This window comes from Serinus canaria, chromosome 1 (assembly GCF_022539315.1).
Source record: "Serinus canaria isolate serCan28SL12 chromosome 1, serCan2020, whole genome shotgun sequence".
NCBI classification, from domain to species: Eukaryota; Metazoa; Chordata; class Aves; order Passeriformes; family Fringillidae; genus Serinus; species Serinus canaria.
Window position 1 is genome coordinate 19,771,305 of NC_066313.1, and position 25,069 is coordinate 19,796,373.

A 25,069-nucleotide genomic window follows, 5' to 3' on the forward strand; every position below is an offset into this window, starting at 1 on the left:
GTGTTCTGATCCTGCCATCCCCCTGGCACTGGTGCTGGGGGCTGATGGGCTGTGGGAGCAGGTGGGGCAGCCACGGCTGCTCCTGGCGCAGGCAGCAGGGTCACGACCTGCTTCTGCTTCCTCTCCAGCCCAGCTACCCGGACATCACATCCCGCCATGGAATGTGTACACACGTAGAAGGTGGAGTAGCTATTGCTGACACTAGCCCAGGAGCCTTGTAAACAAGGGAGAAAGTTACTGCTATGATCTAATAATGTTCCATGTGATTTAGCTTTTTTTTTTTTTAATTATTATTTAAAGAGGAAACCTCACTCTTGTTTTTCCCGTGAGATGAAAGCCCAATTGTAGCGGCTGGAACTAAAAGGTGCTCTTTTTCTTCAGCTGATAGGGGGGTTGGGAGTGGAACTGCACAGGCAACATAATTTAGTAGATATTAAGGGTCATCTGTTTTCTTTGATAGCACCTTGTTTAAATAGCACTGGTTTTAGGCAGTACAGTATATTTCCTCTAGATTTCCAGTACTGGATTTTGGGCAGTACAGTGTATTTCCTCTAGATGGTGGTAGGTACCTAAAAATTAGATGTGCAGTAGGTTCATTATGCCTTCCATTGCTCAGCTGTCTGTAGGGATCTGTGAACATACATAAACATTGTTAATGAAGTTTTAGTAGACCCAGGATTTGTACTGGGAGAGGTTTCATGTTATCAGTGCCTGAATGAACAGTAATAAAATTCAAGGGGCTTATTCCACAGTCCACTTCATCACAGTCAGAAGAGCACTGAATTTCGTAAGTGTATTCAGAAGTAGGGAATAATACAGAATATCACTATGCCTGGTTTGCATTGATGCCTTGCAATTTAGTAAGATGTGCATATGCAAAGGGAAAATGAAATGAAACTATTTTGGGGTTTTTAAGATGGTACTGTTTTAAAATCATGGTTAATGGAGCTTATGTAAATCTTCATATGGTTTGTGGAAAACCTCATATACATGTTTTATAAATCTATATTGGCACTGTTTCTTTCTGTAGACCCTTTAAGCATAAAGTACCCAAGCTGTAAAACTGTAAGTGATTAACTCTTAAAGGAGCCCAAGCCAAGTAGACAAAGGGTAGCTTCAAGGTAGTTTTTCCTACCACTAGTATTTGACAGTCTCTATAGTTTTACAGAATAGCTACTTAATATAATTTAGTTTTGTAATTAAATAAGTGCTGTATAATAGGATAAAACCCCCTGCCAAATATAACTAACATTGATGACTCCATAACTTTACAGGAACATTGAGTTTCAATTGTGTTGTAAAACATTTCTGTGGAGTCTTTAATAAGCCAAAATCTGGATTACATATGCTTAATTTTTGCAGCTATATCTATTATGTAAATTAACACGTAGGTCCAGGAAGAAATAAATTACGGGAGACCTGTTCTCATTTACAGAACTTAAGTACTGCTCTGTAACTCTGGTCTTCAGGCTCCTGCCCTCAGTGTGGTTCAAAAGGAGCATCTGCATCGGTACTGTAGTGACAAAAGGGCTGAACAATGCTGTTATTTTGGCAGCTCAGGAGCAGCATACGTGCTTTGGGTACAGGAGCTAATTCTTGGAAAGTCATCTGCTCAGCTCCTCCCTGCAGGCTATCTCTGCTCTGTGCCACTGCTCTCTCCTGCTTTTACCAGTCCGTTTCTCCTGTGCCTGCTCTTGGAAGGAAAGGACGAGGCACACCTGCTCCTCTGCTGTGACCTGGGCCTCTCCACACTGCTTCTCTGTGCAGGTGTCTCTGCTGTCACAGCTGCCTCTGAGAGTGGAAATGAAATACAGGTGCTGCTTCTGAAAGCTGTGCTACTGCTGGTAACTTTGGAGCTGAAGCACTAGCTATATCAAAACAAGGACTGGCAATGAGAAAACAAACTAGTCTGGAGTGAGAAACTGGTTCAAACTGGAGGGAAGGGAAAGAACACTTGGCGAACTGTTCTCAGTCCCAGTTCAAGTTTATCATTGAAATAAGCTCCTCAGAAATGTAGCACGAAAAGAGAAAGCTTTCTCCAGCCTCTCCTTCATGAGGCAGTGAATGTACATGTGAGAAAGAAAGTTTGGGGGTTTTCTGCAGCTCTCTTCTCCAGTCTCTCTGCCTCTCTCCCCACCATCCTTTTTGACTAGCTGCTGTTCCCAGCTTTTGCTGGGAAGGTGGTGGTTTGTCTGTCTGAGCAACATTAGGAAACATTTTTCTTTGGCAGCTGAAAAGTGCAACAGCTTCTTCAGGCAAAGGGAACCTGGCTGCATGGACTAGCCATACTTCATGTTAGTCTTTGTCACAAGGGATAGACTGCATATGTATTTTTAATGAAATTTGAGGTTATCCAGTACCTAGTGGCACTTACCTGAAAAGCTTCCTGTTTGCCACAGCTGATTAACCGAGGCTTGCCTTGATATCCAGATATCAAGTCCTTCTACACATTTGTAAAATTCATAAATGTGATATGTAGCAGATGAACAAATCTAGGAATCACCACATGGTTGCTGTTAAAAAAATGAGATATTTATCTTGGCTATTTTGGAAATTTTTTTACAGGGTACCAGGGATGTCTCTTAATGTCATTGATAATCAATAGCAGAAGAAGGGTATTACCTCCTTATCCCATCCTTGTCCTTCAGCACTTAAATTTGCAGCCAACCATCGGTGATATGTAGCTTTCTCAAAGCCAGGCAGAAGCTGCACAAGACTTGTTACCCCTTTTTATTGTGGAGAAGAGAACTACATGGAAATGTTTAAATGTTAAAAGAAAATACACGGAGATGTTTAAATCAGTTAGTGCGGTATTCCGTGTTTTTCCTGGGCCTTATATGAGTCCAATCTGGCTAGCTTAAGACTCTAGCCCACACGGATCCGCATAGACAAAGGTAAAAGACGAGAGGCGCTCTTCTCCACGTGGGTGCAAGTATCCTGTTTATTGGCTTGGGGCAGGACACAGGTGATGGGTCACCCAGGTACAAAAGAGGGCTTGGAGCTCTCACACAGGAGGTTTTATACCCTAGGGGGTGAGGGGCAGGGGAGAGAGAACCAGAGCCAATGGGATACCACTGAGGAGGGGCGAAGCACCTGTGGGACAGACCAGGTGTGTGGTACGGGGGGGGGGGGGGTGTGGGGGGTGTGCAAGGGGGAAACCATGTGATGAGGGAGGGGGGAAAACCCGCCACCACGCCACCAGTGCATCAACCAAATAAGCTATTTAGTGGAATTCAACAAGTTAGAAAAGACATTTTATGGGGAAACACACTGACCAGCTTACAAGGCTTGATTCAACATCCCCCCTCCCACCAGAACCAATTTTAAATCCGTTTCCTGCTTTTGACGTACCTAGTTTTTCCCCTCTGCTGTGTTCAGTGTCACAAATAACGTGTGTGGTATCTCTTGCAAAATTATTGACTGGATTTTCCATGTCCTACTCATTCGGTGTTCTTCATTGCAAGGGTGCTTTCTTAGCTTGTTTCTTCACTGAGAAATTCATTTGGAAACAGTTACATGCAGGTGTGCTGGAGCTGGAACGAGCTGGCTGAGATGAAATGATGAGAATAAGAGTGTATAAAATAACCACAGAGCTTCCTTTCCATAAGCCTCTCAGCACGTGTCAAAATAGAAGTGAGAAATATCAGTATTTCTGTAATGTGTCTAAAAGCTCATCTGAAATTTTTTGAAGATGGGTTTTCCTGCAATTTTTAAGCTTCTTCTGAGCAACCAAGACTTATTGGGGGTGCGGGGGGGAGCGTGGCAGAATCCCTTTTTTTCCTGACTGCTCGGCAAAGGGATGGTTTGCTGCCAGAGCGCCTCACCTGAGCACTTAGGCTGGAATGAGCAGTGGCCTGCTTTGAAATTTGCCGTTTCCTGTTATTTCCTTCCTGTTGCCCAAGGAATGGAAGCTTGGTGTGGGGGAACCCGATAGAGCCCGTTTTTGCAGGAGGGGTGGGACCTCCCTCGTGTCCTGATGTCCGTGTTTCCCATCTGTACTCATTACGACAGACCTAATGCCATCACAACAGGGAGAGCTCATAATTACTGGCTGTACCAGCCAGCACTTGCACAGGGCTTTAGGAGTTGGTAAGAAGGAGGATAGAGGTGTTGAAAGGGTAAGGAAAGAACCTCTGGCAGTAGTTGCCTGGAGGGAAGAAGGCTTTCCATAGTTGTAATTATGTCGACCATTTTGGCTTGAAGGATGTCTGAGAATCTGCTGGACCTATTACATGGAAAACAGAAGTTTTCAGCTCCTGCCCTGGGCTCCGGTATTTAGCGGCTTATCTCGATACAGGAGGATTCGGAGGAAAGCTGCAGTGGGAACCTGGGAATAAGCCACCCAAAGGCAAAAGCGCTCTCTTGTTTGGGTAGTGCTTGGAAAGGGGTGGGTTCAGACAGGTTCCCTAGCTCAGAGGTCTGAATTGCAGGTGATGTGCAGGTGTGTACAGCCAGGTAATCTCTCAGTAGCCCTATAAAACTCGGGGTGCAGATAACCGATGTTACATTTTCATACAGTCCAATGGTTTGCTGCAGGGAAAGCTGAGGCAGTGCATTGCCTGCCCTGTTTTGCTTGATCCTCGTTATCCCTTGCTGTTGGGCATAGGAAATGTTGGGGCTGGCAGAAGTAGCTGCTGTGCAAATGTAGTGCCAGGTAGAGCTGGTAGTTCCCAGGGAGGGAGGCTGAGGACTTTTTTGGCTTTCTTTTTAAATACTACTATAGAAGGATTTCTTAGAAATCAGAAATTAGATCATTAGTGCAGATACTAATGCCAAGCATGGAACTCTCACCGTGGTCTTTTTTCCCGCAAAATTTTCAATAGACTTATGGTAAGCAATTTTTCCTTTTTTCTTTAACAAAAGTAACATGAAATTACATAAATGCTTTACCTCTTAAAAATGAAAAGGTTTAAAAAAATCCATCTGAAATAGAAGTTACCAGAAGCTATGCATACAGTAAGAGAAAACAAATATAACTTGCTAACAGTTGATTAAAGGTGTCATAAAGATCTAGAAATCCTTCAGAAATTAAATGTTTATCAAAACCTGAAGCATATCAAGTCAAAATGGCACTCTGAATCTCAAGTTTGAAATGTTGGTATGAATCCATAGAGAATTTGAGTAAACTGGTAAATAAAGATTTCCTCCACTTTGGTGCATTTGCTGTATTTTAGATGTGATGACTCTTTTTTCTGTTAATGCTCTTAAAACTGTGTTTTTCAAAATGTGGACTAATTCTCTCAAAAGGAGGAATCAGTTAACAAAATGAAAAATCTAAAAAGTCAGGAATGTATGAGTTCATGGAAAATCTGTGCAATATTTTGCAGCTTGGTAGGAATATAGCATAAGTGTGAAGTGGAACAATTAGGGATTTACGTAGTGAGATCACTGGACATGTGTACATACAAATGGGGTATAGACACAAAAACCTCAATAAAAAATTTAAAAGTACATTTCACAGAAATTAATAGCTAGTTAAATAAGATGTCCTCACATTTATTTATCTTAAAAATGTAGAAAGTTTTAATATTCTTAAAATCTTCTTTCACATTAATTTTGATTCTTCACCTTGCACTGTAATTTATTTATTAGAGTTTTTTTATCTCTAAGTGGTAGATGGACTTTAATCCTTCACTCTAAAACAAAAAAAAAAAAACCAGACCCAAAGCAACAAATAAACCAAAACCTAACCCAAACAAAACAAAAAATCCAGACAAACTTTTTTTAACTTCAGCTTTACTTTAGCTCACATGTGACACTCGGCGCTATTATCTTTTTCTGAACCAGGAACGACAGCGGCTCGAGACAATCCTCAATCTGTGTGCAGAATACTCCAAATCAGACAGTGATCCTGCTGCAGCCACTACAGTTGCTGATGTTCAGAAAATTAACAAAGAACTCGAAAAACTTCAGCTCTCTGATGAGGATTCTGTGTTTGAAGACTCCCAGATGAATCTGGAAACAAGGTTCAGAAGCTACTTGAAATCATCTGCGAGCGACTCAGATTTCTCGGAGCTGAGCAGCCACAGCCGTGGCACAGCTGCTTACCTGCCCTCGCGGGGGCTGAGGGCTGAGGAGCACTTCAGTGAGAGCACCAAGCCTCCACCTTTTGCTGCTCACAGCTTCTTGAAGGACGCCACCGAATCATCCTACCTAAGCATCACACCAAAGGTAATGCTCTATAGGAGGAGACAGTGTAATCCAGGCTTGAAATCCTCATCTAGGAGTTGTCTGTCCTGGCTAGGGCCACAATTAGGCTGGCTTAGGTATGAGAATTAATCTCAGAACTCATACAGCTTTATAAGCCATCAAATGTAGAAGATATAGCCAGCAAAATGTAGCAGCCACCAAATGATTATTCCATATCTTGTGGAAGCTAATGGTATTGGAAGCTGGTTTGTTTTTTTAGTGGAATGTATTGTTCAGGAAGAGTTTTAAGACATTTCAAGGGAGAAAGATTTGCTTGAACAATTATAGCTACTTAAATAAACGTTTCCAGAACCCTGCTTATCATCCGGCTGAGAGGTAGGAGGGAAGAGACGCTCTGCTGGTTTTTCCCAACCTGAGGCTCTTGTAAGAGGAGTATGTTTTCTCACACTCACATGGGAGGTGAAGAGGAGTTGCCTGAGCAAAATTTACTGTCATGTCTCTTTCCTGGGGATGGACCCGAGCCTCTTGCCAGATCAGCTGTTGTCTCTTGGGGATGATGCATGGCAGCAAGCCTTCTGCCCCTCCAACCCAACTGCTGCCTTTAATAAGCTGCTCCTTCTTTCCTGTGTGCTTCTCACTGCTGTTTCACAAGGAAGTTGTACTTTAATAAAGGAGCTAACAGCATTCCTATTTCTGTGCTACTGCAGCAGCAGCCTCCTCCCGCCTGTGCCAGAGCAGCAGTGTAGCAAATCCCAGTGGCAGGCAGCATGTTAAATAACTGGGCTGAAGAACTGGAGTCAGGAGTGAAATGAGACCAAGCAAAGCCATAAAAGCAGGTTCTGCTTAACAAGTCCACACCTTCAAAATAATTTGTCTCTTCTATTTACTGTTATTTACACACGCATACAACCATCTTAAGCATGGTTGTATGCGTCAGGTGAATTGTATTTAACCCCTCCTACACTCACAACTTGAGAGTCAGTAGTGTGTGTGTAGAAGAAGAGAGAGGTGTGTAACAGTAACACACTTTCATTTCCAAAGAGTGATCTCTGTGAATCTCTGTCCGCAGAGTCTTCTGGTGTGAAATTGTGTAGAACAGGAACATGCTATTATGGCTTGAATTGCTCTTTCCACGTTGAAGAGATGGTAACACATCTCACTTACAAGTTGTTGTGGTCTGTCATTTCTTTTCTGTTAGTTGCTTTCTTCATGCAAGTCAGAGATCCTATTTAAAATCGTTATTAGGAAGTTGAAATCAAAGATGTTATGTCAGCATTATCCAAACAGGACACAGGACAAAAAGAGGCTTTGCTGCTAGGACTACTATTCCTAAATCAAGAAATACCATTCATTCATTCACTGTAAAGGGAGTTCTGTTAAGCCCTGAAAAAAGCACCAGCAAGCAGCTGCATTAATGAAGTGCAGCTCGTCTTTAAATTCTGAGCTCAGATTTGTTCAGGGTAAAATGCCTGCTCTCTGAGTAGCCATTCAGTAGCTGAACTGAGTCTCTCTTGACCAAGGCTCTGTGGCCCAGAGGTGACTGCGAAGCCCTGCACACAGCCCACCTCTAATCCTGGTTGGGGATAATGAACCAGCAGCCTTCCCAGAGGAAGTGGATTGCAAATCCTTGGGGTCAGATGAACATGAAGAATGAATTTCAAACTCAGTACTGTTTGAGCTAGTGTTGGGTGGTGTAAGATCCCAGGTATTTTCTTCCTAATCTTGTTTAGTTCTTGACACAGGCATCTAGTAAGGAAATGGCAATGAAAAGAGGAGCATTAAGGGTGCTATATCCTCAGTGCTACCTGGGGAGATGGGACCAACTTTTGTCCTTATTTTACAGAAGCAACCCGTCTTAATGGCTGGTTACAAAAATGTCCTATCCTACCTCCTGAACTGTATTAAATGAACAGCTGAAATTTACCTAAAAAGCATCTTCACCTGTCTGTGTTTTTTTAATAAGGAAAAAATTGGATTTTCACAACCTAAATAGCACAGCATGTAAAGTATTCTCAAAGGTTAAGTTTTAGTAATTCCTTTAGAATGAATGGTATTTACTGTTAAGTATAGTATTTACTTCCAATGCCTGGAACTAAAGTATCATGTTTGTTTCTGTTGTGCACCTCCTAAATATAGAAATAGCAATATAGTAGATAGGAAATAGGTAATGTGTTTAAAACCAACAGTGCCATACTTGTCTAAAATGAAAACCATATGAAAAGGGGCAGAAAAGGCAGCATTTGCTTCTTTTTCTCATGAATCTCTTATGATGTGCAACTGCAGATACCAGAATGCACCAGTGAAGAGCAAAGAAGGCAGAAGCTTAGTCAGCTGGAGGAGGAACGCATGGTAATACTGAATAACTTGGAAGAACTTGAGCAGAAGATCAAAGACTTAAATGACCAGATGGATGAATCCTCAAGAGAGGTATGAAAATATGTTTCTGGTTTTCAATGTCTTGGCTGTTACATGTGCCTCCATAGCAGAAGTCTGATGGGTTCAGCAAGTACAACATGAGGGAACTCATGGATGTGCGTAGTCTTCATATTCTGTGCTTTTTCACCAGAATCACAAACCTGGCAGTCTCCTGCAATGAAGGGTATTTTTCTGCAGCTGGGAGATGCTTATAATGCTTGGATTAGCCTTTCCCAGCTGTAACCATTACACTCTGAAGTGGAATTTGAACAATCTTGCTTGTTTAATGGTCACTCAGCTAATCCAAATACTTTGTGTCACTTGGGAGTTTTATGGTGGTGTCTCCTGTGACTGTTTAAAGGTAAAGGAAGTGAGACAACTTCCTTTCAATCCTCCTTGGCTTTACAGTGGCAAGGGTAGGTTGGCACCCTGTTGGCTTCTGGAATCTCACAGTTGCAAACTAAGCTGGCCAGGCATTTGGGTTGTGCCTGCTCCAATTATCAGCAACAGGAAAGAAGCAGCTGTTCCAGAAGGGTTTCCTGCAGAGCCTGGGCACAGAGACAGTATCATAACAGGAGGAAGCACAAAGAGTTAGAAAACAAAAAATTTTGGAAAAAAGAATCTTCAAGCTAAAGTTGGTTTGGACTTTATTTTGCACTATTTTATGTTGCAATTTTACTTCTCAAATTCGTGACCTCTTTTTAACTTTTGTGGCAGAAAAACTTATGGGGTTATTTTTTACCCTCTCCTTTTTGAAAAATATTTCTCTCTTGTGAACCAACTCATTCCACCCCCCACCCCGCCCCGAAAATAATGTGTGTCAAGATTTCTTCTAAATCTGGACTGCTTCTGAAAGATGTTTTGTGTTCCTAGTTGGATATGGAATGTGCCCTTTTGGATGGGGAGCAGAAATCTGAAACAACAGAGCTGCTGAAAGAAAAGGAAATATTGGATCATCTAAACAGGAAAATAGCTGAACTGGAGAGAAATGTTATTGGTGAAAAGACAAAGGTAATTCAGTTATAGTAGCCTGCTGTGTTCTCTGTTACCCTCGATTTTAAATATATTTTTATATGGTTAATATTAATGGAGCTTATTTGATGAAATACTGCCTATAAGTAAATTTGCTTGATAAATATGGAAGAAAAAAATTATTGTTTCACCATCATTTCCCTTTCACAGTACTTTTTTTCCAAGGTATGATTGACAAGCAAAGTATAGTAAGCTAAAATAGAAAGATCTGACATACTGTGAAGTTACTGTGATGTTTTTATTAATAAAAACATCCCATGTAGTGCTTATACTTGGGTTATCTGTTGTTTAAAAGAACAGTATTCATTGAACTGTTCCAGTAGCCTCCTTTATATAATTTGGAGGAAAAAAAAAGAAATTATTTTCTCAGCAAAGGAGCAAAATTAAAAAGGGTGCAGTTTTTATCTAACATCATATAGAATATATAATATAAGACATCCATCAAGTATGTAATTTTAAAGTCATTAAATTGTTTTGTTTGCTGACTGGCAATTTAAGTACTGAAGAATTTTCCCTCTGTAATTAAGTTTCAGAAATTAATTAGTTTTGATATACAGTCACATACTTAATTGCTCTCAACTACACAAGAAATAGATAGGCACATATTTCCAAAATAAGATAGCAGTATAAGAAGATTTTTAAGTGCAGAAATGGAAAGGGCCTGCAAAATGAAGTTGTATCACTCAAGTGAGGTAGTTCTGGTTCCCTCCAGAAGGCTCTTTGCTGGCCTCTTCAGGCATGCAGTTCCCTTCTCCACAGGGGATCTGCCACGGCCAATAATACCTCAAGGTCAGGAAGTTTTTCCACGGATTTCAGCCAGCGTTGTTTCCTTTTAAAATTTCATGCTCTACCTCATAATTTAGATCTGTCACTTGTGGAATTGCTCTAGCGAGTCTTTCTTCTTTTCTTAAGCTTTTCAGAAATATCTGGAAGTCTTCTGCATTTTTTGCTTAGAAAATCTGCATGTTTTTAGCACGTTCACAGTTCCCATTCAATTCACATTTTACAGCTTGCATTGTTTTATTCTGAGCTTTCTGTCCTCAATTTCTGCCTGCCCTGTCAGGAGCCTGGCTTCTGTTTTTTGGCTCTGCTTATTAAGCTTGTGTCTGAAAAGGAGAATGGTGCTCCCACATCTCCACTCTGTGGGGAGACAGTGCACATCCAGTTTGAGTTTGAACCTCCCTGAACTTCCCTGTCTGCACTTTTCTTTGTGCTTGTGTACCCCCCACTGATCCTTCAGCTTTCAGTGTTGCCTGTGGTCACATTTTAAGTTGCCTACAGGACATGTTTCATACTTGATTTTAGCAGAAAGATGAATTAAAGTGGGTATCAGCAGACAGGGTGTGCAACCAGATGCCCTTCAAAAGAATGCTGCTGGAAGTTTTGGTTGGTAAGCGGTAATAAGTAACACATTCAGAAATCAAGATCTCTTTTGTATTGGCTTTCCAGTAGCCTGAAAGTTCCGTTAAACTAATGGAAGTTATTGTAAAATCTGTATGAAATGTACAATGTATCTGTAAAATCTGGATGAAATGTAAATTTTCTTGCAGCCACCTGTTAGTGTATAGGTAGCGAATGACAGGTCTAGTTTAAATTTTCCGGTGAAATGAAACATGGAAAGCAGCCTATAAAAAGCACTTTTTGTTTAAAAGGCAAGTTCACTCAAAACCATTTTTTCAGTATGAGGCATGGCACTAGTCAGATCAGCTACAAAATTTTAGTTGTGTTATCTTTTGTGTTCCTCTTTGTTTTAAACAAACAAAGAAACCCAGCTGTGAGTGTGTGCTCTAAATGTCAAGCCATGGCTCAGTTAATACTAAAATTATCTTTGCAGGAATACACTCACAGTTGGGTGGGGTTTTTTTGGGGGGGAGGAATATGTCTGAAAACATTGCATAAAAGTGAAAGTTGAAAATAGAAATGGGAGATGGGCTTCTACAAAGGGAGTAAAATAGAAAGTGAAGTGTTCTGGGGAAAGTAGTGTCAGCCCGCAAAACAGATGGCACTGATCCTGTCAACAAATAAAAGCTCTGGCTGGCTTGAAACAGTAGCATTTTTAAAAGCTTGATTGTTGTATGTATATTGAAGTTCAAGCCATGCAGATCTGCTGCCAGATAGTCAACATCTTGGCTCTGTAATAATACAGGATCAACCCCCACCCACCAAAAGAGGGCTCAGGAGTGATTGGTAGTCCCTTTTGCTGAAATAATTTGAAACTTGGGACAGAATTAAGGCTTGGATTTCGACCAGGAGTTTCCATGGTGCTTTTTGTGTTATGTCTTGCTAAAACAAGTCTCCCAGTGTCCACAGGTTGGTCACAGTTTCTATTAGTTGCCCAAATATTTCACCCCTACTGATAGCTGGGGTCATGGTTTTGGTGGGGCTTTCAGGCAAGGAGCTGTTGGGGTCCCCTATCTTGAACAGTGGTTGCATTTCTGCCAGGGTAAGGGAGTGATATCTGAATACACCACATGGTGTTCATTATCTGGAGGTGAGCGGGAGAGTTCATTCAATGGTTGGGGCATTAGTACTGTATATGATGGCACTTGTCTCTGGAGCAGCTTGATCATCTCATGGAATTTGCCGCCGATCTTCGCACTGTTTGACAGGAAACTCCTACCTACTTGACTCTCATCCTTACCCATACACCTGTTTGAAAAACCTGTGAAATTCTTAAAAAGAGAGATAATAAACAACAATCTAATTTTTGGGCCATGTTATGTATTTGAAATGAACTGTTTATAGAAGCTCTTGTACTACCTTCAACCTAACTATTTAGAGTTTTTTTAATTTTTTTTTTTTAATGCCCTGTGCACATTTCATTTAGGTGATGACACAAAGTTTTGCCAACTTTTTCAGAGTATAAAAGCCACAATTTTTAGTCCTTGCAAGGCAAAAGAACTGACTGGAAAACATACTGAAAGTCAGAATGCAGGAGTGAGTTCGGGTTTGGGCTGTCAGTGTGCTTTTTGCTGCACTCTTTGCAATATCTCTGTGTCCCAGCCCCTTGCTTGTAAAGCAGGGGTGTATTTTGTGAGTGGGTTTGTACATTATATGTTAAGCTGCATGCTGGTCTCATCCAAGTCCCATGCGCAACCCTCTCAGATCATGAGGCAGGACTAATGGGGAAGAGGACAAGTGAACCAGTGGGGAAGATGATGTAATGCACACCCTCAGGTTAGTTTAAAGCATTTCCCTTGCCTTTGTGATTCTGCCACCACACGCATTAAAAGGAGTGAAGCACCTTGTATTGGTTTTCTTGAGTTTTGAAAATCTGAGCTATGGGTGATTGCCATTTCAAAAAGATGACAGAACCTTTCAGCACCCCTGCTGGACTTGGGATAGTTCTCATGTTGTACCTGGCCGGTCTACGAGCTACAAGTGCTGTCAGGACTCAGTTGTCCTGGCTGGAGTAGCTACTCCCAGAGCTGTTTCACATGGCCTATGCTGGAAACCATGCTAGGAATTGGAGAAAAGTCCAACTTTGCCTCCTTGTCTGGCCTTCTTCCTCCCTTCTTCCTCCCTTCTTCCTCCCTTCTTCCTCCCTTCTTCCTCCCTTCTTCCTCCCTTCTTCCTCCCTTCTTCCTCCCTTCTTCCTCCCTTCTTCCTCCCTTCTTCCTCCCTTCTTCCTCCCTTCTTCCTCCCTTCTTCCTCCCTTCTTCCTCCCTTCTTCCTTTCCTCTCTACAGAAAAAGATGATGACCTACATATGTCAATATCAGCTGTTAAGCTATTAATCACAAGTTCCACTTATGCAGAGGGAGCCCTGATAAATCCTTACTAACACAATTTGACAGATACAGCTTGAAGCTCTCTGGGAAAGAGCTTAGTTATGGATCTTGACAAAATTACTTTGAGCGCAGCTTGCTCTAGAGGGAGCTGAGCTGGGCAGTAGCCGAAACAAGCAGGCAGGTGAAGCTTTTCCCTTTTCCCTGCCACTAGGGCATAGCTCCCTGTAGTTCCCATGGCAGTACTGTTAGTGTACAATAATGATGCTGCTGTTTCTAGTGGAACAGCACCTCAGGCCCAGGGTGCTGTTTATTTTCATGACTTCCTTTTCAATGAACCTTGGCTCATGAGATCAGGATTGACGTTTGTCCATAGGGAAATTGGAGAAAATTGTATTTGCCTGATTGTATGTCATCCAGCTCTGCAATGTACTTTGTTTTCACACAGTGCCTCAATAATCTGTGCCATCTTAAAACATGCAGTCCAGCATATGTGGAGAAGGATGGTTATGATTCCCCACACCCTGTGACTCCAAGTAAAGCATGAGGCTGAAAGTAATAGCATAGCCAAGGAAAGAAAAAATAGATCAGTAAGCATGAATAAACAAGAATAACTGAAAATTAGTAGTGAATTCAGCAGATGTGCTGTGGGATGTAATCATAGCTAAATGGGGGTTTTGAGAGACAGTTTCAAAATAAGTATTTATGCAAAAATTAAGACTCTTAAAAAAGAGAGGGAGACTATTCCTTTTCTTCTAGAGGACCTTTGCCTATGTCATGGAGAAATATGTACTCTGGAACTTCTTTAACAACCTGGGTTTCCTGTCCCTCTTCAAGAGCAGAAATCAAGAGCAGCTGGCAGAGGAAAACTCATCTTTTTTGGAATATGTTTAATTTTGTCCACATGCTTTTGTGGAAATATTTTTTCAGTCATTAAAAAAATATCCCAGGCATGCCAAAACATTTGAAGCTCAGCCTCTGCTGAATTTGTACTGCAAAGACTTGCAAGGATAGAGTCAAGGAAAGAGCAGCTGTCTGATGAGCCATCAGCAAAGTTAAATACACTGGTCACCTCTCTCCTCAATCCTTCCTCTTCTGGATGCAAAATTCCCTCTGCTGGATTTTATCCTGAAGAATGTGACAAATTTATGTCTTATAGTATAGCCTCTTAAATGTTTACTGGTCAGATTCCAGTTCAGCAAGATGTAAGCAAGTATTTTAAAAGGATGAGCCACCATGTCTATAACATTATCTGCCTCCTTAAGACACAATGCACAAGATTATACATTTAGAGGAATACTTGTATCTGCTGGATATACCCACATAAGGATATCCTGTAGAGAGATCACTAACGACCACAAAGAGGATTACAAAGACTCACAGAGAAAAACCTGAATTCACGAGCTTTCTTTTAAAACATTCATGAGAGAAATATCAGGATGAGTTATACCCCTAATGGGAATCCTCTTAGTGTCATCTAGATATTGAAGACTATATGAATTTGAATTTTCTAACTTGAATGGTTTTTTCTTGTGGTTTGGATGATTGTTTCCTCATTTATACTCATGAAGGAACAGTGCTCTAGAATCACAGTCTTTCTTTTATCCCTCCATCTGTTCACTGGGACAAGACATTGCAGTGGTCAGAGAATGAGCCTATTAGAAATTCCAAAATACTGGAATAGTCTTATGAGCAGGTTAATGTGTGCACCTATTGGGATTTTTTTTACTTGAAGCAGAGGGATTGCTTACTCTGATTTAAAATGCCTTTTAACAGTAGAATAATACGCATCTGTAACAAAATTATTGAGATCTCTTGTATAGATGCCATCACTGAATACAAACTGCTATGTAATAAATTCATACAGAGAAAAGAAAAAAGAGCTATTATGAGTGACCTTGTTCTGTCTTATCAACCTTCTTCTTATGCTCCTTTTCATATGCCTGGCATACCTGTTATTTTCTTCTCTTAATAGCTTTTGTCATGAAACTGACTGGAATTTAGTGACAAAGAAAAAAATTGTGGCAAGTTTCATGCATCTGTCCTTAAAGAGATGGAGGAATGCAAGAAAGAGTAATCAGAAAATAGAGAAAGCATGTAGAGTTTGCACAGGAGACTGTTTTATTTCAGTGGGGTTTTCTGGTCAGTTATATGTAATTACATTTCTCAGAAACCTGTGAGACTTGTGAGACTAGCTAATTCCAAACTGAGAGGGACTGAATGTGCGTGTCTGAAGTGTGATGTGGTTTATGAGAGGTTGCTACCTTAAAACGTGATGATTTATAGGTGAGTTGGACTGAGGAAGAACCTGGAGTATTTCAGATTAGATCATGGAAAGTATTAGAAGTGAATCATTCAGCTTGTTGGGATTTTTCTTTCATTTGCCTTGTAGGCTTCTTTACAATTTATCTCTGAAATTACCACATACCTTGGGATTTGGTGGGGGATTTTGATTTTTTGGGTTTTTTTGGTTTTTTTTTTTTTTTTTTTTTTTTTTTTTTTTTTTGTTTGTTTTTTTTTTTTTTTGGTTTGGGGGAGTCCTGGAGGGGTTTTTGTGTTGTTTTGGAGGACAGGGATGTTTGGAACATTGGTAAGTAAGCCCAAATCACCTAGCAATACAATGCATTTCACAGTGAGCTGATAAAATGATAGGGTTCTTTCTTGTTTAGGGAGTTTTTGCCCAGTTTCTAGCTGGATTTTCAAGAAGTTTTCTCTATTTCGTCCAATTTACTTTAATTTCTTCAGAGTATCTATGAGTTTATGCAGAAAGGTTGGTCCACGGGGAATATGTCCATGCAGCCACATGTTGGTCTACAATTTTAGCCAGCCAGCCTGCATACAGTAGCAGACTGGGATGAAAGACAAATTGAAAAGCAGCAGCTCTCTGCAGAAAGGGTATGGAAAACCACTAAGGCTTAAAGTAGCAGCATTGATCAGGCATGGGGCATCTTCAACCACTGGAGACACACTTGGAGCAATTTTGTTTCTCCTTCTTCCTTTTCCCATTCCTTTAGGGGCTTTAGTACCATCCTTTTCTCTCCTCTCTGTCACGATCTTCTATGAGATGTGTTGTGTATACATAGTCTTTTTTTGTTTTTTTCTTTCTTTGCCCTAAAATCAATTTCACCAGATCTAAAGACTGGTTTCCTTTTCTGACCCATGTTGATCACTTATAGTCGGTGTTCATACCATGTATCCTCTGCTGACATCATTTCACTGCCTTTGGGGACAGTGTCACACGTCAATTCTTTTTACTGCTATCCTCCACAATTCCCCGAAGTCCTCCAAAACTGATCCAAGCATTGCCCCAAGCATGATCAAACCCCAAGTCAGTTCTGCTTTGTTTTTGGGCTGACCCCACATTTGCTCATATGGTTCATGTAGAGGCAGACCATAGGCCAAGTTGGGCAGTAGGCTAAGACCAGATGTTGCACTTGTTTTCTGTGGAAATAAGATGTTAAGAATTCAGCCAGACTACAGCTGATGTGCCTCTGGCATCCACACTGGGGCTTTCTTCAGAGAGGTACTAATCAAGTCCGAGCTCCTGCAGTTGAATGAGCATGAGCAACAGGAGCATGGGTTCTGTTCTCAGCTGTGCTGCCAGTTGCTCTGGAGCAAACGGATGTGGAGTCAGCCACAGACCTGCCTCAGCTGCATCTTGCACTTTGCTTGCAAGGTCACAAATCTTTCCCCTTCAAGAAGAACTTGTCTTGATTCACTTATAGAAAACACTGTATGAAAAATTTCTCATTTACTTCTCTCTTCTCATTTAAATACTTCTTGTGAATGAAATGGACTTCACCAGTGCACATCCTGAGACATCAGTGAGCTTAACTCCACAGCTGCAAAACACGTAATGCCTCTCATTGCTGAAAGTGATATTTCCTGTTAAGACTGCACATTTTGAAGGGAGCCAGTCTGGTGGAATATTAGCACTTCCAATACTATAAATAGACCAGATGAGTATCGATTTCAATCTCAAAGGAATACATTTCTAATTTCTTGAGGCATGTAACAGTATCTCCGGCAGGATTCTCAGGACGTTTTATCCTTGCTGATGATGTCTCCTCACACTTGAGGTTTGACTTGCTTGCTGATGAATGAGCATGCTTACAGCAGTGCATAGATATTTAGAGAGCTATTTGTAGCTTCAGAGGCACTGCAGCTACGGTCAGAGAAGTCCTTGCTGCTTTGGATGGCTAGGTGGGCAGAAAAGGCAAGTGTGGAACAAAGTGCAAGACTGTGGGCTGAATGTTAAATGGACTAGAGAGTTTGTGAGGAGGGGAACTACCAGTTTATTCGTAGCTTTCCTTCTGTATTGGAAGTAAGGATGATTCAGCAAATGGGGCTTCTTGGGAACGGTGGTCTGAAGGTGACACCTCAGGAGTTGCATGCTTCTCCCTCATTGTGCAGCTCCCTTGTGCTACATCCTCTGTATTTCTGATGCCTGCTGCTGCTGTTGTAAGACAGAGGCTACTGCAGGAAGTTCAAGTCATAGAATATGCTGGCTCAGTTGCTATTTTTGCAAGCTTAATAAAATGTTTTTGTGTTCAGAATAATATTCATCTGATTGTATGAACTGAGAAGCTGCACGTGTAAATTAACATAATGGAGCTGGGACTCTGGTTGATATTGGACTTGTATAAAAATTCTTCCTGTTGTTTTTAGATGTTGGGAGAACTGAATCCCAGGTCCTGGTCTCACTCAGAGATAAAACCATAAAGAAAGTAGGCAGCTAATGTTTATTACTATGCCTCTGCCCTGCATTAGGGTTTGAGAAACATGTTAGGCATAGCAAAGAGGAAGTTTTCCCACAGTTTGTAATGGCAAGTGCCATGTACTGAAAGACGTTCCTTCTCTATGGCAAAGGGTGATGCAATGTCCAGTCATACAGTACCTGCTGTGCCACACATTTTATTTCAAAATTAAATAATAGTTGGGACAGGAAAGAGTGGAAATGAGTAGATGCTATGACAGAACTCAACTGTTCTTGGAGTAATCAGAATCCTGCTAATTTTTGAGTATTAAGGAGAGCTAGAGATCATCTGGAAGGAGATGCATTACCACAGAACAACAACTAGGAAAAGAGAGCTCTACAGGTGTGATGCTAGAAGATTGCAGAGAGCCTGGCTTCAGGGACTTACTCGATTATTTATGCCTGGCATAGCAGGCATAAATTGTTTTTTTCCATTTATTAATTGCTGAATTGGAGAAAATGCATCTGCCGTGTCAGCCAGTGAAAGACATTGAAAAAATGCTCTGTGCTCTGATTTATTGGTTCCCAAACTTTGGTCCATAGATAAATAACAGTCTACAGCCAAGCTTTAAGTGATGTGCAGTCAGTCTTTGGAGCAGTGTTGCACAGTAAATCATGTAGTATTTGATTACAAAAATTAAAAGGCCAAAGGAGGGTGAGAAGCAGTGTTCTGACTACTGCTGTTTGAGCTGAACTAATTGAAGGAGACCAAGAAAGCTGTCCCCTGTGATCCCCATGGACAGGTTGTAGTTCCTATATCCTGAAGCAAATTTGCTGGATCACTTGGTGTTTCTGCTGCAACAGGATTTCCTGGCCGAGAGTTATTTCTTTATAATGCTCTGTCTCATTCTGGCTTTTCACTGCTTGGTAAATGTATTTGTCTCTACAGAGCTGCACAGGCATGAAATTGATTCTCCTAGGAAGGTCCATTTCTCTCTCACTACCAAACTGCAGTCATTTTCCATCTACTTTTTTATTCTAAAAGCTACACCTTCTCAGCTTCATCAGTTACCTCACTGACATGGCTACAGTTCTCTTATTTATTTTTTTTCTTACATTAGGTGAGACAAGTGTTTGGGCAGGGGACTTTAACAGCATCATCCAGGCACAGGTCCAAAGCAAAGTGAAGAGGGAGAGAATTAATCACCCCCACTAAAATGATGCATGTTTTGTTTTGATTCTTTTGTATTCCACCACTGCAATTCAACTAACGAGGTTTCTGTCTCTGACCTGCATGCTTCATCTGTTAAGGAAGGTTTTGCCACACACTAACATAATCACTAACAACTGCTTGGGTTTGAAGGTAATTGTCTTTATTTTCTGGTTCGTGCTTCAGGAAAAATTAAAACTTGATGCTGAGAGGGAAAAACTAGAGAGGCTTCAGGCGCTTTACTCCGAGCAGAAGACACAGCTTGATAATTGCCCTGAGTCCATGAGGGAGCAGTTACAGCAGCAGCTGAAGAGGGTCAGTAGCAAGTTTCAAGATTGCAATAATTTTTTTTTATTTTGTTGATTTTTTTTCTTTTTTTTTAGCTAAGTGTAACATTTTCTCTTTCAAGTATCCAGTATCTGAACATATTTGCAACTTAGAATTGTAACAGGGTTATGGCTTGCGGATTTTTTTGTGGAATGCTTGTAATAGATTATGTGCATGATTGCAAACAAGTAAGGTGCAAATGTGTGGATTAAAAATCATTTGGTGTTGAATGTTTCTAAAGCTTTGCGTAAATAGCCCTTTAGACCTGCTGGGTTATGTAGAAACCATTGTGATGTTTCGATGGATGGTGGAACATCATTCTTTACCTGTGTGCACAAAGACAGGAATTAGCCAGTAAATTACCGTGTCAGTGAAGCTGTGGATAACTTCTTTTTTTTCAATATATAACTTAGCTGTTAGCCTGAACTGTAGTTTGAAAAATTAATTTTGAAGATTTTACCACTTTCTAAAATAGCTTTATTTTGTTCTATATTTTCAACAGTGTCACATTGGTATAAATAAACTTTTTATAAAGTCTATTTGCAACTTGATTTTAGTTTGTATTATTTGTAAGCAAAAAAATTGGAATATTGGCAGTGAAAGCACCCTTAGTTTCTCTGAAAAAAATCTTAATATTCATTAACCTTAAGCAGGTTATACAGCACATATAGTTAGCTTTAGTAGGTGGGGGAAATAATTTTAGAAGCATCAGTATGGGAAGCTCAAGAGGTCATCTAAAAGTTATATCTTTTTTTCTGTCTTGGGTGTTTCTTGGGTGTTTGTATCAGGAATAAAGGCTGTAATAGCAATAATGAAAAAAGGGCTTTTCTGCTTTATAGGTAATAATCTTTAGATGTTGTTTTATTTGTAGAATTCTATTTTGTTTTTTCAAAGAGCAAAAAAAGGGCCCAGCTTTGGAAACATCAATGTTAAATTCTCAGTTACTACAGAAAGTTTGCTTGTTTTGAGACACTTAAAACTTTTGTGTGTTACCTTAAAAAAAAAGGGGGGAGGATTATGTAATGTCTCATACATATTAAAGGAAAGGAAGCTTTTCCTCTGCAGTCACATGCTTGAATGTATTAATTAATGAGATGCTGCTATCTTGTTGTTGTGGGGTGGTACTAAATCTCTTTTCACTGCTGAGCACCAAGATCCTTCTAGAAATCTGTTTGGTTAAATTTTTTATTTTTTATTTTTTAAATTATTTTTGTTCCTTGCAAGTTGTCTTAGTAATGATTTTGGAAGTGGGACAAAACTTGAAATGAACTTTTTTGAAAGTGGGACAAAACTTGAAATTGGGGGTGTGGTTGTGTCCAGTTAGTTCTATTGCGTATTGTTCCAGGCCAGTTGTAATGGGAGTTTGCTGTGCCTGCTGTGGTCGATGCAGTAGAAGTTATCACTGAAGTAGTGCCCGGTAGCTCTCAAACTGATCTCAAAATGTGAGAGCAGTCATGAAATGATTGTAAGTATTTTACCCAAAATAGAGAAAATATCTTCCCCAAAAATAACTGTGGCTCCAAACAAAAGAAGGACATGGACCTGTGTGAGTTCAGAGGAGGCCACAAAGATGGCCAGAGGGCTGGAGCACTGCTCTTGTGAGGAATGGCTGAGAGAGCTGCATTCAGCCTGGAAAAGAGAAGGCTCCAGGGAGTCCTTACAGCTCCTTCCAGTACCTAGAGGGGTCTTCTACAAAATTGGAGAGGCACCTTTTAAAAGAGCAGGTAGTGATAACCCAGTCACTTTAAACTGAAAGAGGGAGGCTCATATCAGATGTTAGGCAGAAATTTTTTACTCAGAGGTTGGTAAGGCTCTGGAACAGGTGGCCCAGAATACTTGTAGGCACCTCAACTGTGAAAGTGTAAAAGCTAGGGACTTTGGATGGGAGTTTGAGCAACTTGGTCTAATGTAAAGTTCCCTGCCCGTGGCAGGGGTTTGGAATGAAGTGATCTTTAAGGTCCTTTCCAACCCAAACCATCATGTGAAATACCTGAGTCTGTGCCGCGGCTGCTGTGTCGAAAGCACTTCCCTCCCGTCCGAGCAGGGGGGGGAGGCGGCCGGGGCTAGCTCAGAGCACAGCAGCAGCTAAGGGGGCACTACCCAGATCCGTCAGGGACGTCCGGGCTGCGCCTTCCTCGGCAGGACAGCAGCAACAGTATCGAAAAGAAGCGGCAAGGCGGAGAAGCCGAGAGAAAAGAGGGTCTTGACACGCCCGGTGTAGCTCAGTGGTTTTAATGTATCATTCCTCCACCGCGTCCAAGAGGGAAAAGACGCCACTGTGTCCAGGCGGAAAAAGACAGCACAAAAGGGGGAGAAGCAGTATATAAAGGGGTGTACAATAACCAATTGGGAGAAACTGAGGAGGGGAATTCAACATGACTGACAGGGGTGGCAACAAGTGATACATGAACTAAGGAGGGGCTCAGGGCACCTGCCCAATCACCCCCTGTGGAAGGGAGAAGTTTCTGGAAGGATGGGGGGGTTTCAGGAGATGAACGGGGCTCTGGAGGAGGGGAAAGGGGCAGTCGCCAGGGGAACGGGGGTGGAGACAAGGGCTTGGCAGCGAGCCCAGACAGGGAGGACACCATTCGAGGGAAAGGGGGAACCAGGACTGAACCATCAAACTGGGTATAGGGTTGTAACCAGGGGAATCATCACAGAACAATACAAAACAGGGAAGATAACTCAATTGGGAACTGGACACACACCACAACAAGTCTGCAACATGTTCTGTTGTGCTACTTTACTGACAATTAGGAAGGCATGAAGGAGACAAATTCCCTGATGGTTCCCTGGAGCTTAAGTAATTTTTGCCCAGGGGAGTGGGCAGACAATTTCACTGTAGCGGCTGGCTGCAGGGTGGAGTCTGCTGGCTGAGTCTGGATGGAGTTTGGGTTGGAGTGGGCAATCATGAATTCTTGCTTCCTTGTGCCTGAAACACATATATACTCTCCCTGTTGGGCAGGAAGTGTACTTTAAATGCCCCCAGTTGGCTTTTTCACCATCAGTTGCCTTCTCTGAAGTCTGCTCTACCACCTCAGTAGCAATTACAGTTGTGTACAATAGGCTGAAATTACTGACTCTCATGGCCCAGGCAAAGCCCTTTTGGGTTTTTTTTTGGGGGTGCTGAAGATGTCTGGCTAGTTCTGTATTGTAGATAACTGGTTTCCTGTAAATTTTACCCAACACATTTGCTTTTGATCTCTTCACTATCTCTCCTTCAAGTGAAGAGCACATCTTTGGAGAGTAAGGGAAAGATGTTTGTATTCCATGTAGGAACTTGGCTTCTTCAGTTTCTGCATCCTGTGTCTTTCTCTGGTACACTGGAATCTGCTTTTGATTTCCTTTTATAGAGACTTGTCTTAGTAGTAGCTTATCTTGGCCACTAACCTTTGCTTTAGGTTGAAATAAGAAAAGGAACAAGTTTGCATTCTTCCAGGATGTAGGTTTTCTTGTGTAGCAAGTCATGTGTCTGTTTTAGAGAGCCTTACCATTTACTAATGCTGCAATTATTGAATACACCCTTTTCTTCAGCGCTCTGAAACTTGTAAGCAGGAATTCATATTATGAATGCACAGATGTTGCAGGAGGGAAGATTAGCATTCATTTCTTGTGCTGAAAAGCACCATGAGTTTTATCTCATCATCTCTAAGCAGAAGGCAGGTGTGTTCTTACTTCTCAGTTCATTTCTGCAGCATTCGACTTCTTTTTCTGACAAAACATGGTATCATTTCAGGGGAATGCATAAAAAGTGGGCTGATACTTTTTCTGAAGTACTGTCTGTACCTATTGGCTAGGGTGGATGACTAGAGTCCCCAACTGCACAGAGAGCAATTTTCTGCAGTTAATTCCATGTGCAGTTCTCCAGGGTACTGGTGCAATACTTTGTCCTTTTTGGTTGGAAAGCAGATGTCCTCTGAGTTTGGCATGTGACAACCTCACCAGGTGGGTTCAGGCTTTGGTGGTGTCCCAGCCAGGCTACAGTAAAGCCCAGCCAGCTCGGGAGGCTGCACAAGTTCTGAGTGCTGCAAAACAGCTCCCTCACAGTGCAGGTGCTTCTTAGCAAGAGGCACAGTAGGAGTGATTGAAAGCAACATCAAAACAATAATTAGCCCTGTTTACTCTCTTATTATGCAAGAAGGTCATTAAAAGTATTGAGATCCTGGTGAGACATGTTGTAGGAAATATATAATTTTAGATTGATTTTTCTGTTTGTTTGTAAGTACCTCTACTGTGGTGTCAGCAAAAGCATTGTTTTTTATATTACCTTTTTCTTTTTTTCCTTAAGGATGCTGATATTCTGGACATAGAAAGCAAACACTTTGAAGATTTAGAATTTCAGCAGCTTGAACATGAAAGCAGGTTAGATGAAGAGAAGGAAAATCTGACACAACAGCTCCTGCATGAAGTAGCTGAATATCAGCGCAGCATTGTCAGTAGAAAGGTAACAGCACCAGCACTCGATTAATTTGTTCTTCGTTGTTGAGCATAAGGGCAAGGAAATGGATCTACAACCTGCCCATCTGCAAGAAATTATGCAAAACGTTCCTCTTTGAAAGAGTTTTTGAAGCAGAGAATGGCCCAGTGACATCCCACACAGATCAAATAATGCACTTATCCAAGAAGAAAGAAATTAATAACATTTCATGCCCTGTTTGCATATTTCATATGAAAATATAACCCTTTAATTTGCTCAAAAAAAGTACCAAAGCTTTTTTTTGGTTTTTTTTCCTCTTTAAGAAAGGAGATTTGTACTCTCTGGACAAAACTGCAGTTATTTTAGGCTTGTTATTGATTTTGCTGTTAAATGGTTTTGTTAAAATACTAGTAGAATACCAAATTAAGAAAACACAGTAATTTTAAAAATTAGTTTGAAAGGTGCTATCTCAATCAATTAATACCACTTTTTTCAGAAATCAGAGGTTGGATCTCCAAACCAGTTCTGTTCAGTATATGGATGCTTGTCACTATATTATCAAAGAATATATGCAATTATTTTTTTGCCTCTTGAATAAGTTTTCTCTTTACTGTCTAATTCTTATTTAATTATCTCCTTCAGAAGAGTGAGCTGTCTTGTACAAACTTGTTTTTTAGTCATGCATATGAATAAGTGAACTTTCATGAATAGGACCTTTGCTGTAGGTTGTCTTAAGATTTAAAAATAAATCACGTAAATTGTCATTTTCTTATATTAGGAAAAGATTTCTGCTCTCAAAAAACAAGCCAATCATATTGTCCAACAAGCACAAAGAGAACAAGATCATTTTGTAAAAGAGAAAAACAACTTAATAATGATGCTGCAAAGGGTAAGTATTTTTTGTCTTTCAAACATTTTTAGCAATAAAAGAGCGTTTCATAGAATAAAAGAATGTAGAGCAGAAGAAGAGCATCAGTTGTGCAGAAGATAGCAAGTTGGTAATAATGTGACAGCCATTCACCTTTAAAAAAAAAAGGAAATCTTATGCAGTCAGTCAGCAGGTATTCTTAAGAGAAAACACTACTGGCATTTGAT

General features: G+C 40.9%; 1 protein-coding gene across 10 annotated transcripts in view; it reads left to right on the top strand.

Annotated features, from left to right (window-relative positions):
• PHLDB2 (pleckstrin homology like domain family B member 2) overlaps positions 1-25,069 on the top strand; it is a 75,425-nt gene that overhangs the window by 25,075 nt on the left and 25,281 nt on the right. For 8 of the 10 annotated variants that reach the window (XM_050981041.1, XM_030233977.2, XM_050981035.1 and 5 more), the window contains 6 exons: positions 5,788-6,171; positions 8,434-8,577; positions 9,439-9,576; positions 19,417-19,545; positions 23,846-24,001; positions 24,753-24,863. In XM_050981041.1, the coding sequence (XP_050836998.1) occupies positions 5,788-6,171; positions 8,434-8,577; positions 9,439-9,576; positions 19,417-19,545; positions 23,846-24,001; positions 24,753-24,863 (1,062 nt within the window). The remainder of the gene's footprint in view (positions 1-5,787; positions 6,172-8,433; positions 8,578-9,438; positions 9,577-19,416; positions 19,546-23,845; positions 24,002-24,752; positions 24,864-25,069) is intronic. The other 2 variants (XM_030233978.2, XM_050981064.1) reach the window with 1 other exon arrangement.